The sequence below is a fragment of the Thalassophryne amazonica genome, chromosome 7, assembly GCF_902500255.1.
Source record: "Thalassophryne amazonica chromosome 7, fThaAma1.1, whole genome shotgun sequence".
Lineage (NCBI taxonomy): Eukaryota > Metazoa > Chordata > Actinopteri > Batrachoidiformes > Batrachoididae > Thalassophryne > Thalassophryne amazonica.
Genome location: NC_047109.1, coordinates 55,871,147 through 55,885,283, shown reverse-complemented (window position 1 = coordinate 55,885,283; position 14,137 = coordinate 55,871,147). Strand labels below are relative to the sequence as shown.

The 14,137-nt window shown below is 41.9% G+C and overlaps 1 protein-coding gene across 1 annotated transcript; it reads left to right on the top strand.

Moving 5' to 3' along the window:
• Window positions 1-3,457: 3,457 nt before the first annotated feature.
• LOC117513448 (paraneoplastic antigen Ma2 homolog) lies at window positions 3,458-4,741 on the top strand. Its single transcript, XM_034173630.1, has one exon. The coding sequence runs from the start codon at window positions 3,458-3,460 to the stop codon at window positions 4,739-4,741; it is 1,284 nt and encodes a 427-aa protein (XP_034029521.1).
• The last annotated feature ends 9,396 nt before the right edge of the window (window positions 4,742-14,137 follow it).

Below are 14,137 nucleotides of genomic sequence, written 5' to 3'. Positions count from 1 at the left end.
ATCGCATTAACTCAATGACTTTCTGTGATTAATCATGATTAATCGCATGGTACGAGGTATCTTATAAAACTAACCGGCAGTTTTATAAAAAAAAACTATATGGATTTGATTGACATGCGATTACACCAATCATGCTTGAACCCTCATGCGCATGCGTGAGTTTTTTCACGCGTGTCGGTGATGTCATTTCCCTGTAGGCAGGCCTTGAGTGAGATGTGGTCCCGCCCTCTCGGCTGAATTCCTTTGTTTCACACGCTGCTTCGAGATTACCAGACCAAAATCTCTCATCAGCCGTTAAAATTTTTACCGAAAACCAGCTGAATTTATCGAATGGTGTCCACTCAGTTGTGCCTTACAGTTTTGAAAAAATTTTGATCAAACAAAGCAGCAGTCTCTGAGCCATTCCTAAACAATGAAAAAATGGACGAGAGGGTGGGCCACTCCTCACTCAAAGACTGCCCACAGGCGAATGACGTAACCGACAGGCGTGAAAAAACTCTCGCATGCCCACGAGGGTTCAAGCATGTCTGATGTAATCACACGTGATTCAAATCCATATGGTTTTTGAAAAAAATAATAAGGTCGGATACTTTTCTAATAGACCTCGTATATGTGAAACCCAAAAATGAATTCAAAAGCCGCTTAAAAGCAGTTTTATTTGAAAATGTAAATGAACATTGCATAAATTTGAAAATGTAAATTTCAACTGAAACACACTAATGAAATCAAATATAAAACCACTGGCAGGTCATTTGTTATCCTGTTTCATATCAAAATAAAAATATTCATGTCCATGACTAAATGTACTAAAACAAATACATCACAATTGTACACATACCACAATTTGATATGTGTACAATTGTGACGTATTTGTTTTAGTATATTTAGATTTTGTTGTGATTTGGCACTTTATAAGCGATTAAATTGAATTGAAATTGAACATTTTATTGAGTCTTAAAGTAAATAAATATGAATTTGGTCACTGGATCCTTAAACTTTGTACATAATGAACTCTACATGGTGAATCCTTGATCTCTGGACATAAATAGGAATAAACAAAATCTGTAGTTTTTGTCAAAAGCATTTCCTTTCAGACATTGGCATGAATGTGTTTCCATATATCTGAGCTGAGCTTACAGCTACTGTGCTTCACTTCAGGATGTAATTTGACAAGAAAACACAGCACGTTTCATTTTGGAAGGAAAAAAAAACGTTTTAGTCGATTGTAGTTTCTTGTCTGTATTACATTTGGAAAGAGGTGTCATTTTATTTAAAGCGGCGATTCATTTTGAATTTATTAATTCCGACCAGACTCTCTCAGCCGCGCAGCGTTTCGAGCTGTGTGAACGGAACGGAGAAGGATTCTCGTTTCTTGACAGCAAGCAACAAGACAAGAGTCCCAGTTAGTGACTTTAATCCACACAAAAGTGACTGACGATATTTTAATGGCTTTGCGAGTGGTTAAGAAGCGGCTTGCTGTTTCTGAAGAGCAGTGAATCAAAGAACCAACGAGCTACTGGATCGAAGCATTGCTTCAATGGTTCATGGTTTCAAAGTGGAGCCGCGCTGGAGAAATAGTTTATTACAGACCAAACACTGAATATCCGACTTTATTTGTATGTCCGTATGACTCTGAAATTCGGAAAAATCCATATAATTTACGGACTATAGGTTGACATGAAAACCACCGAAAGGCTGTGTTCACCGCGGGGACACGTTCGGCTATTCGAGATTATTCAAGATTTTTTTTTTTTTACCGATGACGAACGATGCGTAAAAAAAAATTTGACCGATCCAAACCGGTCTGGATCCGTACCTGATCCTGTAGAACTTTGTACCGAAAATGTCCATTCAAAAGTTCGGCGTCTTTCTGCATTTTGTTTTGTTGTGCATTGCATAGCCTGTACTTTTCTCGATCCTAGTGTCGTTTTCTGTGTGAACTCAGCTATCAGCAGGAAGCAGCAGCATAAGCTCGCCCCCGACTGACGCTTTCAAAATAAAAGGCAACGAGCAACAGTCATAAAAGGCTCAAAAAAAAAAAAAAACTGCAGCGTTAAGGGGAGGAACAAAATTGTCGGCGATAATGACCTCAATAATTAAAGCAACGTTAGCGCGTTAACGTTGCCCAGCCCTAGTAAATTCATTTATTTTTGTTTATTAAAAATGTTCATTCTTAAAATGCAGTTACAAATTTGTTTTAAAAGTGTCATCGTACATTTAGATTATTTGATTTGTGGCACCTGTGAGATGTGTTATTTTCCTACGCACAGACTGTCCTTGAACGCCACGCGAGTTTTTTGGAGAGAACGCACTGAAGAAAGGTAGAGAGGGATCCGGTTCGGACGGCCATGGGTCGGCAGCTTTTCTTTAAGAGTTTGCTTGTCTTGTAAATATAACAGTTATCTTTGTTGTGGTTTTGTCCCTAAGATAATCCACTTTAATTATCTATGCTAAAGTTTGTGGTGGAGGACATTTGAGCTCCTACTCGAAGCTCTTTGAACTGTTTTTGCCGTTAGCTTCTGGCATAGCAATTAGCCGATGCTAATTGGTTCGCTAAAGGACTACTAAGCTGCCTTTTGCTAAATCAGCAGGACCGGGGAGCTTGTAGAGCATCGTTACCGAACTGGACAACGAGAGACTGGACCCAGAAAGTACTCTGAGCCACCTGCAGCACTCAGAGTGCCTCTGTGAACAGTGGGAGACAAGCACAAGGAGTTCGTGACCGGGTTTGGACCACGCACCTGTCTTACTAAAGGAGCTGTGACTGGTAATGCCGAGCTGTGTTTTCACTTGGACCGAGGACTACACAAGGCAGATTGAATCTGGTGGGATTAACATTTACACAAGGTACCTTAAATTTATTTTGTTTGCTCTTTGAGTGAAGTGATCTCTAAGTTTTTGGTCTCTACGAACACAAGCATCAATACAGGCCTGCAGCGTAGGGTTAATTTATGGTTTGCCAGCTTTAGCATTAGTTAAGAAACATTTCGTTAAATATATTGGACTGTCAATTTTGGGTAACACACTGTGTGTTGGATTTTTGTGTTTTAGTGGTGAAGAGCCTGCTATTAGTTTTTATTTTCTCTTAAAATCAGAAAACACTTTTTGTTTTATTTGCCATTTATTATTTTAATAAAAGGGTGGGTTATTGTTCATACGTTATACCTTGTGTCAGGTGTGCCTCATTATGCTCAGATTTGGTGTTTGGTCCTTAATTTTAATACAGTGCAGAGATCCAAAATAGTACTTAATCTTTTAAGTAAACATTGAGCAAGACAAACAGAACCCAGAGCCCACTAATTTAATTCGTGAGTATTAAAAGGGCTACATAAAATAGAGGCACCGCTGGGATTTTTTGGGTCTTTATAGGCACATTAAAGGGACACTACACTAAATTTTAACGTCACTTAAAAGTAACCAGTTCTGACATTTCTCACTCTAATTGGCTGCTGGGACAATGGCAGACTGCACCGAGCTTGCTGCAGAACTGAAGAGGTGGTGCCGGGGTGAAAGTTTGGAAGAAGCTAAGGCCCTCATGGTTATGGTGCCCGAAGATGTGGAGATAGACAAAATAGAGGAAACCCTAGAGACTGTTAAATGTTTGGGCCGAGTCCATGTCCAAGGCAGAATGTTCCACACCTCCCAAAACTGCATAATGGTTCTGTGTGAATGCAGAGAAGAGTGCACTGACAATGTACCTCCTGAAGTGCTTCATGAGGAAAGTGGGAAACTCTGGCCAGTAATCACATCAAGTGAAGTTCCAGTTGTAAGTGACTTTAATATCAAGTTGAAAACCCTGCTCGATGTTGAGGGCAAGACTATGGATGATATTAAAGGCCTATTGCCAGAATCCACTCCCAAGTCCAACTCCACTGAGTCTATCTTGCAAGTAGTTGGTGACTTCTTGGAAAAGGCTCGCAAGCCACAGGCAGAAGGTGGTTATCGGCGTTTACGCCTATTCTCAGGGAACCTGCTGGTTTCCCACAATGAGGAACCATTCGACCACTGGCTTGAACAGGCATGGCTCATGGTGGAAGAAAGTGACTGTACAGAGAGGGAGAAAAGGCACAGGATAATGGAAAGCTTAAAGGGGCCCGCATTGGAAATTGCAAAGTCAGTCAAAGATGCATATCCAGATGCAGACCCCACTGAGTACCTAGAAGCCCTAGAGAGCGCATTTGGTACTGCTGAATCGGGAGATGACCTCTACTTCGCCTTTCGGCTAATGCAGCAACAGCCAGCAGAAAAACTGTTTGATTTCCTAAGACGGCTGGAAAGAGCTCTCAATGAAGTTGTACAGAGAGGAGGATTTTCGGCTGATTGCAAAGACAAAGCTCATTTGGAACAGCTTTTGAGAGGGGCTGTTGCTTCAGATCTCATGCTAATTCATTTACGCTTACGAGAAAGCAAGGAAAAACCCCTAACTTTCCTACAGCTCCTAAACGAAATCTGTACAGAGAAAGAATATGAAGCTTCAAGGAGAAAGCTTACTACCTCTGTTCACCCAGTACAGACAAAACAATTTGCAGAGGCCAGCCATGCAGAATTACAAAATCTCAAAGCTGAGGTCAAAGAGCTCAAGACCAAGTTGGCTTCCTGCATGATAAGTTCCCAAGATGTAAAAGAGAAAAGTCACTGTGCTCTATCTGTGTCCACAATACAGCCAAGAGAACACAGTGGTGACACTGAGCTTGCAGCATTGAGGAAACAAGTCAAAAGACTACAGCAGAAAGTGGCTTAAAGGGATTCTGTTCAAGAAACCCCAGCAAAGCCGACTACAGTCGCAGCCGTGGAGGCTAAGCAAAAAACAAATACTCCCAACGGAAACAGGCAACAGTCAGATGAGCAGTTCTGCTATCGATGTGGGGAGAAGGGTCATTTTCTGGCAAAATGTCGCAATCCTGAGAATCAGACCAAAGTAATCAGAAAGCTCATCCAAACAGTAAAGACAATGAAAAGTAACCCAAGTACCAACACTAGTACCTCAGATATCGACTGCCATGTCAAGCACGGTCTGCTGACTTCCCCCACTCCAACTGGAATCCTCAAAGGTCTGAATGGACCACCCAGTGTCATACCACTAAAAGTCAATGGACAACCCTGCGATGCCCTATTCGACAGTGGATCTCAGGTCACCATCATCTTTGAGTCGTGGTACAAAAAGCATATATCCTCTGTTCCTGTGCATCCAGTTACTGGTCTCGACCTCTGGGGTTTAAGTGAGTCCAATGTCAGCTACCCCTATCATGGCTATGTTGTGGTTGATTTTGAGTATCCAGCTGAAGTTACTGGCACCAAACATACAGTAACAGTGCTAGCCCTGATTTGCCCAAGTCCAAAAGAAGAACAGATTCCAGTTATTGTGGGCACCAACACCAGCCATGTTCGCCATTTGGTAAAGCAATGCTGGAAAGAGGGCTTTGACATCACTAAAGCTCTTGGTATCCAAGCTGACCGTGAACTGAATGCTGCACTCACAGGCTCTGTTTCTTTAACCTCAACCGATGATGAGGTTGGCCGCGTGATATGGAAAGGTCCGAGTCCTTTGATATTGCCTCCTGGGAAAGACCTGCAAGTTTCCTGTAAGGTTGACTTCACACAAACTGTTGACAAAGAAATCCTAATGGTTGATTCTTCTCCATTAGCCCCTCTGCCTGGTGATGTGCTACTACAGCCAATGGTGATGTCCACCAATGCCGTGCAAGTTAACAACTTCAGGATTCTAGTCCAAAAGCAGTCCGTCAAAGAAACCATCATTCCCGTGGGGACAGTCATGGCCCACATGTATCACACTGAAAGTGTCCTCTCAATGCCACTCGAAAAGGCTGAAGCCCCCAAGATTGACGGCACTCTTATCAATTTTGGTGACTCCCCTGTGCCGACAGAGTGGAAGGATCGGCTTTAACAAAAGCTAGCTGAACGTTCTCAAGTCTTCTCAGTCAATGAGTGGGACGTTGGCCTTGCCAAAGGGGTAGAGCACAATATCCGTCTGTCTGACCAAAGTCCCTTTCGTCAAAGATCCCGACGGCTGGCTCCTGCAGACATAGAGGATGTGAGAAAGCATCTACAAGATTTGCTGTGTGCAGGCATCATCAAGGAATCCCATAGCCCCTATGCCTCACCGATTGTCATAGTTCATAAGAAAAATGGAACTATAAGAATGTGCATAAACAGCAGGACAGTGCCTGACCAGTACACAACCCCCTGCATTGACGAAGCACTTGACTCCTTGTCTGGAAGCAAATGGTTCTCCGTACTGGACTTGCATAGTGGTTACTACCAGATAGCAATGGCAGAGGAAGACAAGGAGAAAACGGCATTCATTTGCCCGCTTGTTTTTTTTTTCAATTCGAGAGAATGCCACAGGGAATAACTGGAGCGCCTGCAACGTTCCAAAGGTTAATGGAAAAGACAGTTGGGGATATGAACCTTCTTCAGGTCCTGGTCTACCTGGATGACCTGATTGTCTTTGGAAAGTCACTGGAGGAACATGAGGAAAGGCTCCTCAAAGTGCTGGATCATCTCGGAGAGGCCGGACTAAAGATCTCCCTGGACAAGTGCCAATTCTGTCAGCCTCAGGTGAAGTACCTCGGACATATTGTGTCTGCCCAGGGCGTCTCTCCCGATCCACAGAAAATTGAGGCCATAACCACTTGGCCTCAGCCCCAAGATCTAAAGGCTCTGAGGTCTTTTTTGGGTTTTTGTGGGTACTACCGAAGGTTTATAGCCAACTATGCCACTATTGTGAGACCACTTACAGAGCTGACTAAAGGCTATGCTCCAACCCAAAAGAGCTGGAAAAAATGCCCAGAACCCACCAAAACTTACTTGAAAGAGTCAGAGCCCTTTGGTGAGCGGTGGGATGACTCCTGCACCCAAGCTTTCCACCATATAATCTACTGCTTGACCCATGCACCCGTACTAGCCTTCGCAGATCCTGCCAAGCCATACATGCTTCATGTGGATGCTAGCTTCAAAGGACTCAGCGCAGTCCTCTATCAGCAGCAAGAGGATGGCTTGAGGCCAGTTGCGTTCTCTAGTAGGAAACTGAGCCAGTCTGAAAAACGGTACCCCATACATCAGCTGGAGTTCCTGTCTCTAAAGTGGGCAGTGGTGGAGCGCTTTCATGATTATCTGTACTGAGCTCATTTTACGATACATACCGATAATAACCCTTTGACATACGTGCTCTCGACAGCCAGGCTCAACGCAGTGGGGCACACATGGCTTGCTGCTTTGTCCACGTATGACTTTGATGTCCAATACAGAGCGGGAAAGCACAACATTGATGCAGACATTCTCTCCAGACGCTTTCCTGATGCAGACCCAGCCACTGAATGGGAAACCATATGTGAGTCAGCAGTTAAGTCGATCTGTCAAAGAGTCCAGGTGTCTGAAATATCAGATAGTCCTCCTCGGTGTGTAGACCAAGTTGGAGCTTCCCCAGATTGTGTTCCAGATCTCTATGCCTTCCCACTGCAAATGGAGCTTCAGTCATTGGAACATGTTTCAAATGTTGATCTGGCAAATGCTCAAAAACAGGATCCAGTAATTGGACCTGCCATCCAAGCACTGCAACAGAACCAGTGGACAGACACAAGTCCTGAGATATCACACATGAAACGTGAAAAAGACAAACTGACTATGCGAGATGGATTGCTCTATCGTGTCACCAAGCGACCTTGTGATGAAGAGGTAACCCAGCTCGTCCTGCCCAAACAATACCATGGCAGTGTACTAAAATCTGTTCACAATGAGTCGGGACACCTTGGCATTGAAAGAACCATTGACTTAATTTGTAAAAGGTTCTTCTTGCCAAAAATGTCACAAGATGTTGAGCATCATATCAAAAACTGTGGCGAATGTGTCACATGCAAGTCTCCTGCCCAGAAAGCTGCACCGCTTCACCAGATTTCCAGTAGCGGTCCTATGGACTTGGTGTGCATCGACTTCCTCTCCATGGAGGCAGATTCGAGAGGCATGGGAAATGTATTGGTGGTCACAGATCATTTTACACGCTATGCCCAGGCGTTCCCAACCAAGAGCCAAACTGCTCAAACGGTGGCCAAGACCCTTATTGATAAATATTTTGTCCACTATGGCCTACCAGCCCGCATCCATTCCGATCAGGGCCATGATTTCGAAAGTAGCCTGATTAAAGACTTACTCAAGATTATGGAGATAAGGAAGTCACGGACTACCTCTTATCATCCACAAGGACACCCGCAGCCTGAGAGGTTCAACCGCACCTTGCTCTCTATGCTGGGCACTCTGAGTGAAGAAAAAAAGAGGCAGTGGAGTCAACATGTCCCTTATTTGGTCCATGCCTATAACAGCACAAAATGTGATGCTACTGGTTTTTCACCTTATTTTCTCATGTTTGGCCAAGAAGCAAGGTTGCCAGTAGACCTGTGTTTTGGGACATCCCTTGACACAACTGTGGAAAGTCACTCGTTATGTGTCAAAGTTGAAGGAAGATCTGCATCAAGCCTACAAGTTGGCCTCTGAGACAGCAGACAAAGCTCATCAGAAGAACACGAACAGTTATGACAAAAGAGTTGGTTTCCAGTCCTTAGAAGTTGGCGACAGAGTCTTACTACAGAACTGGGGCCTAAAGAGAAAACACAAGTTGCAACCAAGATGGAGTCCAGTACCTTACAAAGTTGTTGGGAAAATGCCAAACCTTCCTGTCTACCAATTGAAAAAAGAAAGTGGGAGTGAAGAAGTTAAGACAGTCTATAGAGACCATATACTGCCTATTGGACAGCACGTGAAACTGCCAGTCCCCCACAAAGAAAAGAATGGTTCAAAGGCTAAGCCCTCAAAGCAACCGACAGTTGTGCTGGAGCCTCAAGATACAGACTTGTCCTCCGAGTATGACTACTATGAACCTCAAAGACCATATTACACAAGAGAAAGAGTTCAAGAAGGTATAAGGTATGCCCTCAGACCCCAAGAGATACTGCAAGAGACTCTAATCAATGACCAAGAAAGTGACGATGATGAAACCTCTTCAGATGAGGAAAGTGCAAATGACGAAGCACAACTGGAGGATGTTATGGAGCCTAATATGGTTAGAGAGCCTGAGACAAATCAAGAAGAATTGGACCAAGAAGACGTGCAAGTCCAGGTGCTTACCTCAGAGCCGGAGAGGGACACCCGAACGCCACGGTCTGTCAGGGTCCCAAAACTGAAAACACCTCGTAATCATTTGGCTACAACTCCTGACATTAAGCCTAAGAGAACCGTTAAACCAGTAGTACGTTTAACTTATGATGAACCTGGAAAAGCTAAAGATCAGCCAATCACAATCATTCATAGAGGGGTTGTGATTACTATTGGACAAGATTAATATGCACCGTACACATAAGGGTTATACTACTTCTCTGGTTTAGAGTTCTTTGGTAGTCTGTTGGGGACAACAGACATTTAGAGGGGGGAGGGTGTAGCCCGGACAAATAATCGATGTATTAAAAAGTCCATGGAGTAATAGTTAGTAAATAGATGAGTTCATAAATATATAAATAGGTTAAAAAGAGTAAATTCATTTATTTTTGTTTATTAAAAATGTTCATTCTTAAAATGCAGTTACAAATTTGTTTTAAGTGTCATCGTGCATTTAGATTATTTGATTTGTGGTACCTGTGAGATGTGTTATTTTCCTACGCACAGACTGTCCTTGAACACCACGCGAGTTTTTTGGAGAGAACGCAGTGAAGAAAGGTAGAGAGGGCTCCGGTTCGGACGGCCATGGGTCGGCAGCTTTTCTTTAAGAGTTTGCTTGTCTTGTAAATGTAACAGTTATCTGTGTTGTGGTTTTGTCCCTAAGATAATCCACTTTAAGTATCTATGCTAAAGTTTGTGGTGGAGGACATTTGAGCTCCTACTCAAAGCTCTTTGAACTGTTTTTGCCGTTAGCTTCTGGCATAGCAATTAGCTGATGCTAATTAGCTCGCTAAAGGACTACTAAGCTGCCGTTTGCTAAATCAGCAGGACCGGGGAGCTTGTAGAGCATCGTTACCGAACTGGACAACGGGAGACTGGACCCAGAAAGTACTCTGAGCCACCTGCAGCACTCAGAGTGCCTCTGTGAACAGTGGGAGACAAGCACAAGGAGTTCGTGACCGGGTTTGGACCACGCACCTGTCTTACTAAAGGAGCTGCGACTGGTAATGCCGAGCTGTGTTTTCACTTGGACCGAGGACTACACAAGGCAGATTGAATCTGGTGGGATTAACACTTACACAAGGTACCTTAAATTTATTTTGTTTGCTCTTTGAGTGAAGTGATCTCTAAGTTTTTGGTCTCTACGAACACAAGAATCAATACAGGCCTGCAGCGTAGGGTTAATTTATGGTTTGCCAGCTTTAGCATTAGTTAAGAAACATTTCGTTAAACTATATTGGACTGTCAATTTTGGGTAACACACTGTGTGTTGGATTTTTGTGTTTTAGTGGTGAAGAGCCTGCTATTACTTTTTATTTTCTCTTAAAATCAGAAAACACTTTTTGTTTTATTTTATTTGCCATTTATTAATAAAAGGGTGGGTTATTGTTCATACATTATACCTTGTGTCAGGTGTGTCTCATTATGCTCAGATTTGGTGTTTGGTCCTTAATTTTAATACAGTGCAGAAATCCAAAATAGTACTTAATCTTTTAAATAAATATACAGCAAGACAAACAGAACCCAGAGCCCACTCATTTAATTCGTGAGTATTAAAAGGGCTACATTATTTATGATAATGGCATACATTCTGCAGTTAATTGTAAATCGCTGATTCTGCTCTCTTGATAGCTGTCAAAGGTATTGATATCCACCTACAGCTGTCATCTGAACTTCAGTCTTTTTTATTGGCCTATTGATTGCAAGCTTTCTTGGCACCAAGGGAAGATGGAATTCATACTGTTTGGCTCAAAAAAGAGACTCAACATTTGTGACTATTAATGACACCTGCAATAATCAAACCCTTCCTAGCAAAACTTGTATTAAGCATCTTGGTGACCAATCTTTATCTGAGATCTTAAAAGTAAACACTATTATATGTAAATCTAATACCAGACTGAAGTTCTTGTGTAGACAGACTTAAACAGCTACAACTAAGTCATATGCACAACATAATTCACAGCAATGCACCCCATTATTTAACTTCTTCGTTTGTTTTAAATCCATGTTAACAGAACCCCTGCTCTCTTAAATCTTTTGATCATTCCTCTTTTTTGTTTTACTGGTGGCAGGTTGTGGAATAGCTTACCAGGGCATATTAAAACTCATTCCAGTAAAGCCTGTTTCAAAGATCAGGTTAGAATTTTTTTACTTGATTGCCTGCTAGAAGAGGAACCTAACCCTTTTATTACGTAAGAATGAAATTGTAAGCACTGTTTCTCATCCCGTCTGTTGTTAATCAGTGAAATCACCTGGTGGAGTTGGTGGTTACAAAGAAACCTGCACCCTCTTTGCCTTTTCTGGAGTCAGGTTGACACCTATGAATCTCTCTGTGAAAATGCCAGACTAGAATTGTTTTCCTTCATGCACAACTTCATATGATATGAAACTGCTGTGTCAAATTTCATTGAATTCCACAAATCAGTTTAGTGGGAGCTGGTGGTTTTTCATGGTTTCATGCAGCATATTCAAATGTTTGTGGTGATAGAATTTCAAATCATTATCCAAGAATTTTCTTACATCAGCCTACCCAGAAATAATAAACTCCACCCTCATAAGCACATTCTGGAAGAACTGATTCTTTATTTATGTATTTATTTATTTTTGTCAGTTAGGATTTAAACATCCCTCACAAAACAACTGTATCACTGTGAAAGCTAAAAACCACAAATTAACAAGAACAAATGTGATTTCATGTCATAGGTTATCAATTTTTTATTTATTTATTGCAGTAAAATAAGATTTTGTATACAATTATGAAATATTTATATTTCTACAGACATCCACCCATACTCAATTACTCCAATTAAGGGTCACATAGGGTTGGAGCCTATCTCAGCAGCCACAGGGCATGAGGTGGGGTACACCCTGGACAGAACACATGGAGACAAATACATTCACACCTATGGTCAATTTAAAATTTCCAATTCACCAAACCTACATATTTTTGGATATGGGAGGAAGCCAGAGCACTGGGAGGGAACCCACACAAACACAGGGAGAACATGCAAACGCCACACAGAAAGGCTACAGGTGGGAAGCAATCCCATGACCTTCTTGCTGTGAGGCAGCAGTGCTAATTATTATGATTGTTTTTTTTTTTATTTTCTTTATTATTATTATTATTCATTCATTGATTCATTTTCTATACCTGCGTATAAGGGTAAAGGGTCACAGGGGGTTGGCTGGAGCCTATGCTAGCATCCATAGGGCAATGAGGCAGGGTACACCCTGGACAAAACACCAGTCTGTTGCAGACACTACTGCAACTACTACTACTACTACTAATGATAATAATAATAATAATGACAAATTTTAAACAAAACAACTAAAATTAAACAATATAAAGTAAAAAACTTGGAGGCCTAATGCCATGTTCCAAGTCTGAAGGTGATAACTTTGAGTCGGCATATCTCACATGTTTTTAACATGTTTGTATGCCTACTCATTGAGATACTTTCTTGCACCATCTTGTGAGAGGGATTGTCATGAGTTTATGACCCATCAGCATGCTGACAGAACCTGTCAGATAAATTTATTACATAAAAAGTGTTAAAGTAATTCTGCATAGTGCTCACTGTGCACGGCATGTTGCCGTGAGGTCAGATCAACAAATTCAGTCTACATAGATCTTGCCTCAGTTTCCGACTTAGGATTCCAGCTCGAATCGTCATTCCATTGCACTTTTCCAAGTCTAAGCTCATTTTTTCTGAGTTCAGAGTACAATGGGGGCAGCATAAGAACAAGGTGGTGTCACCTTGATGCATGCACACTCCCAATGGGTTTAGTCAGTTAATGAAATGAGAGCATATCTAATCCAGTTATTATGAATTGAAGGTGAAAACAACAATCTTGGACTGAATCAGTGTTGGAGTAAATCATGGCACCTCAGAGTTCATGTTTTCTGCTGTTCTTCTGTATTAGGGAGATTTCTGAGTCTTACTGTGGTGTTTGCGTCTGTCTGTCTGATTTGTGCCTTTTGGTTTTGGTCTGCGTTTAGTCTTGAATGTTTCTGGTTTTGTGTTATGGTCTGTTGCCGTGCCCCTTTTGGTTTCCTGTGTGTGTGTGTGTGATCCCTTGTCTGTCGTTCTTGTCATCTCTGTGCCTCTTGTGTGTGTGTGTGTGTGTGTGTGTGTGTATAAGTACACTGCCTGTCTCGGTCATTTGTCTCTGTCCATGTGTTCAGTCCCCATTACGTGTCTCTGTGTTGTTTCATTTACATCTTTTGTCGATTGGGTTATTTGGTTTGTCCCCCGTGTGCGCAGTGTTATTTCATATTGCTTGTGTGTTTTATTTCGGGATTCAGGTTTTGGTTATTGTTTAGTTCTGACTGTCGATTGTGTTCTGATTACCACGTTATTGTGTTCTTTGTTTTCATGTTAGTTTTTACACTGTTGCACTTTGTCCACTTTTTAGTTCTACATTGGTTTCTGTATTCTGATTTCTCTTCTTCTTCAGTTAGGTTTTGGTGTTGTGACGATTTATTTTCCACTCACTCTTAGATGCCTGTTGAGTTGTTTATCACTGGCAAATGTCTGATTAGATTTTAGTCACCCTGTGTTCTGTGTATTTCCATGTGAGTCTTTGGTTCCTATTCTTATTTAGTACACCTGTTAACGTTAGTCATTTAGTATTTAAGCTGTCACCTGTTGGTTAGTCTTTGCTGATTTGTTCTTTTTGTCTGCTTCTTGTGTGCTCTGCAAGTATGTTGTTATTCTCTGTGATTAACCAACCCTGTTGCTGTCAAGCTCATTCTGGTTAATGTTTGTTTGTTTTCCTTGTAGTCTCCCAGTTGTGTGTCACTACCACATTTGGACTTATTTTTGTACAGATCACCTCACGCACCGTTTAAACCATTTACGTTTGGCTCTGCCAATAAACCACTTGGCTTTTGACACACTCCTCGTTTCATCACTGTCTGCAATTTTTGGTTCAGCTTACAAAAAATTGGAACAGTCTTAAATTGTGTTGC

What these genes read in the sequence shown, in the direction of transcription:
- LOC117513448 (XM_034173630.1), top strand. Translation starts at nt 3,458, where the DNA reads ATGGCAGACTGCACCGAGCTTGCTGCAGAACTGAAGAGGTGGTGCCGG.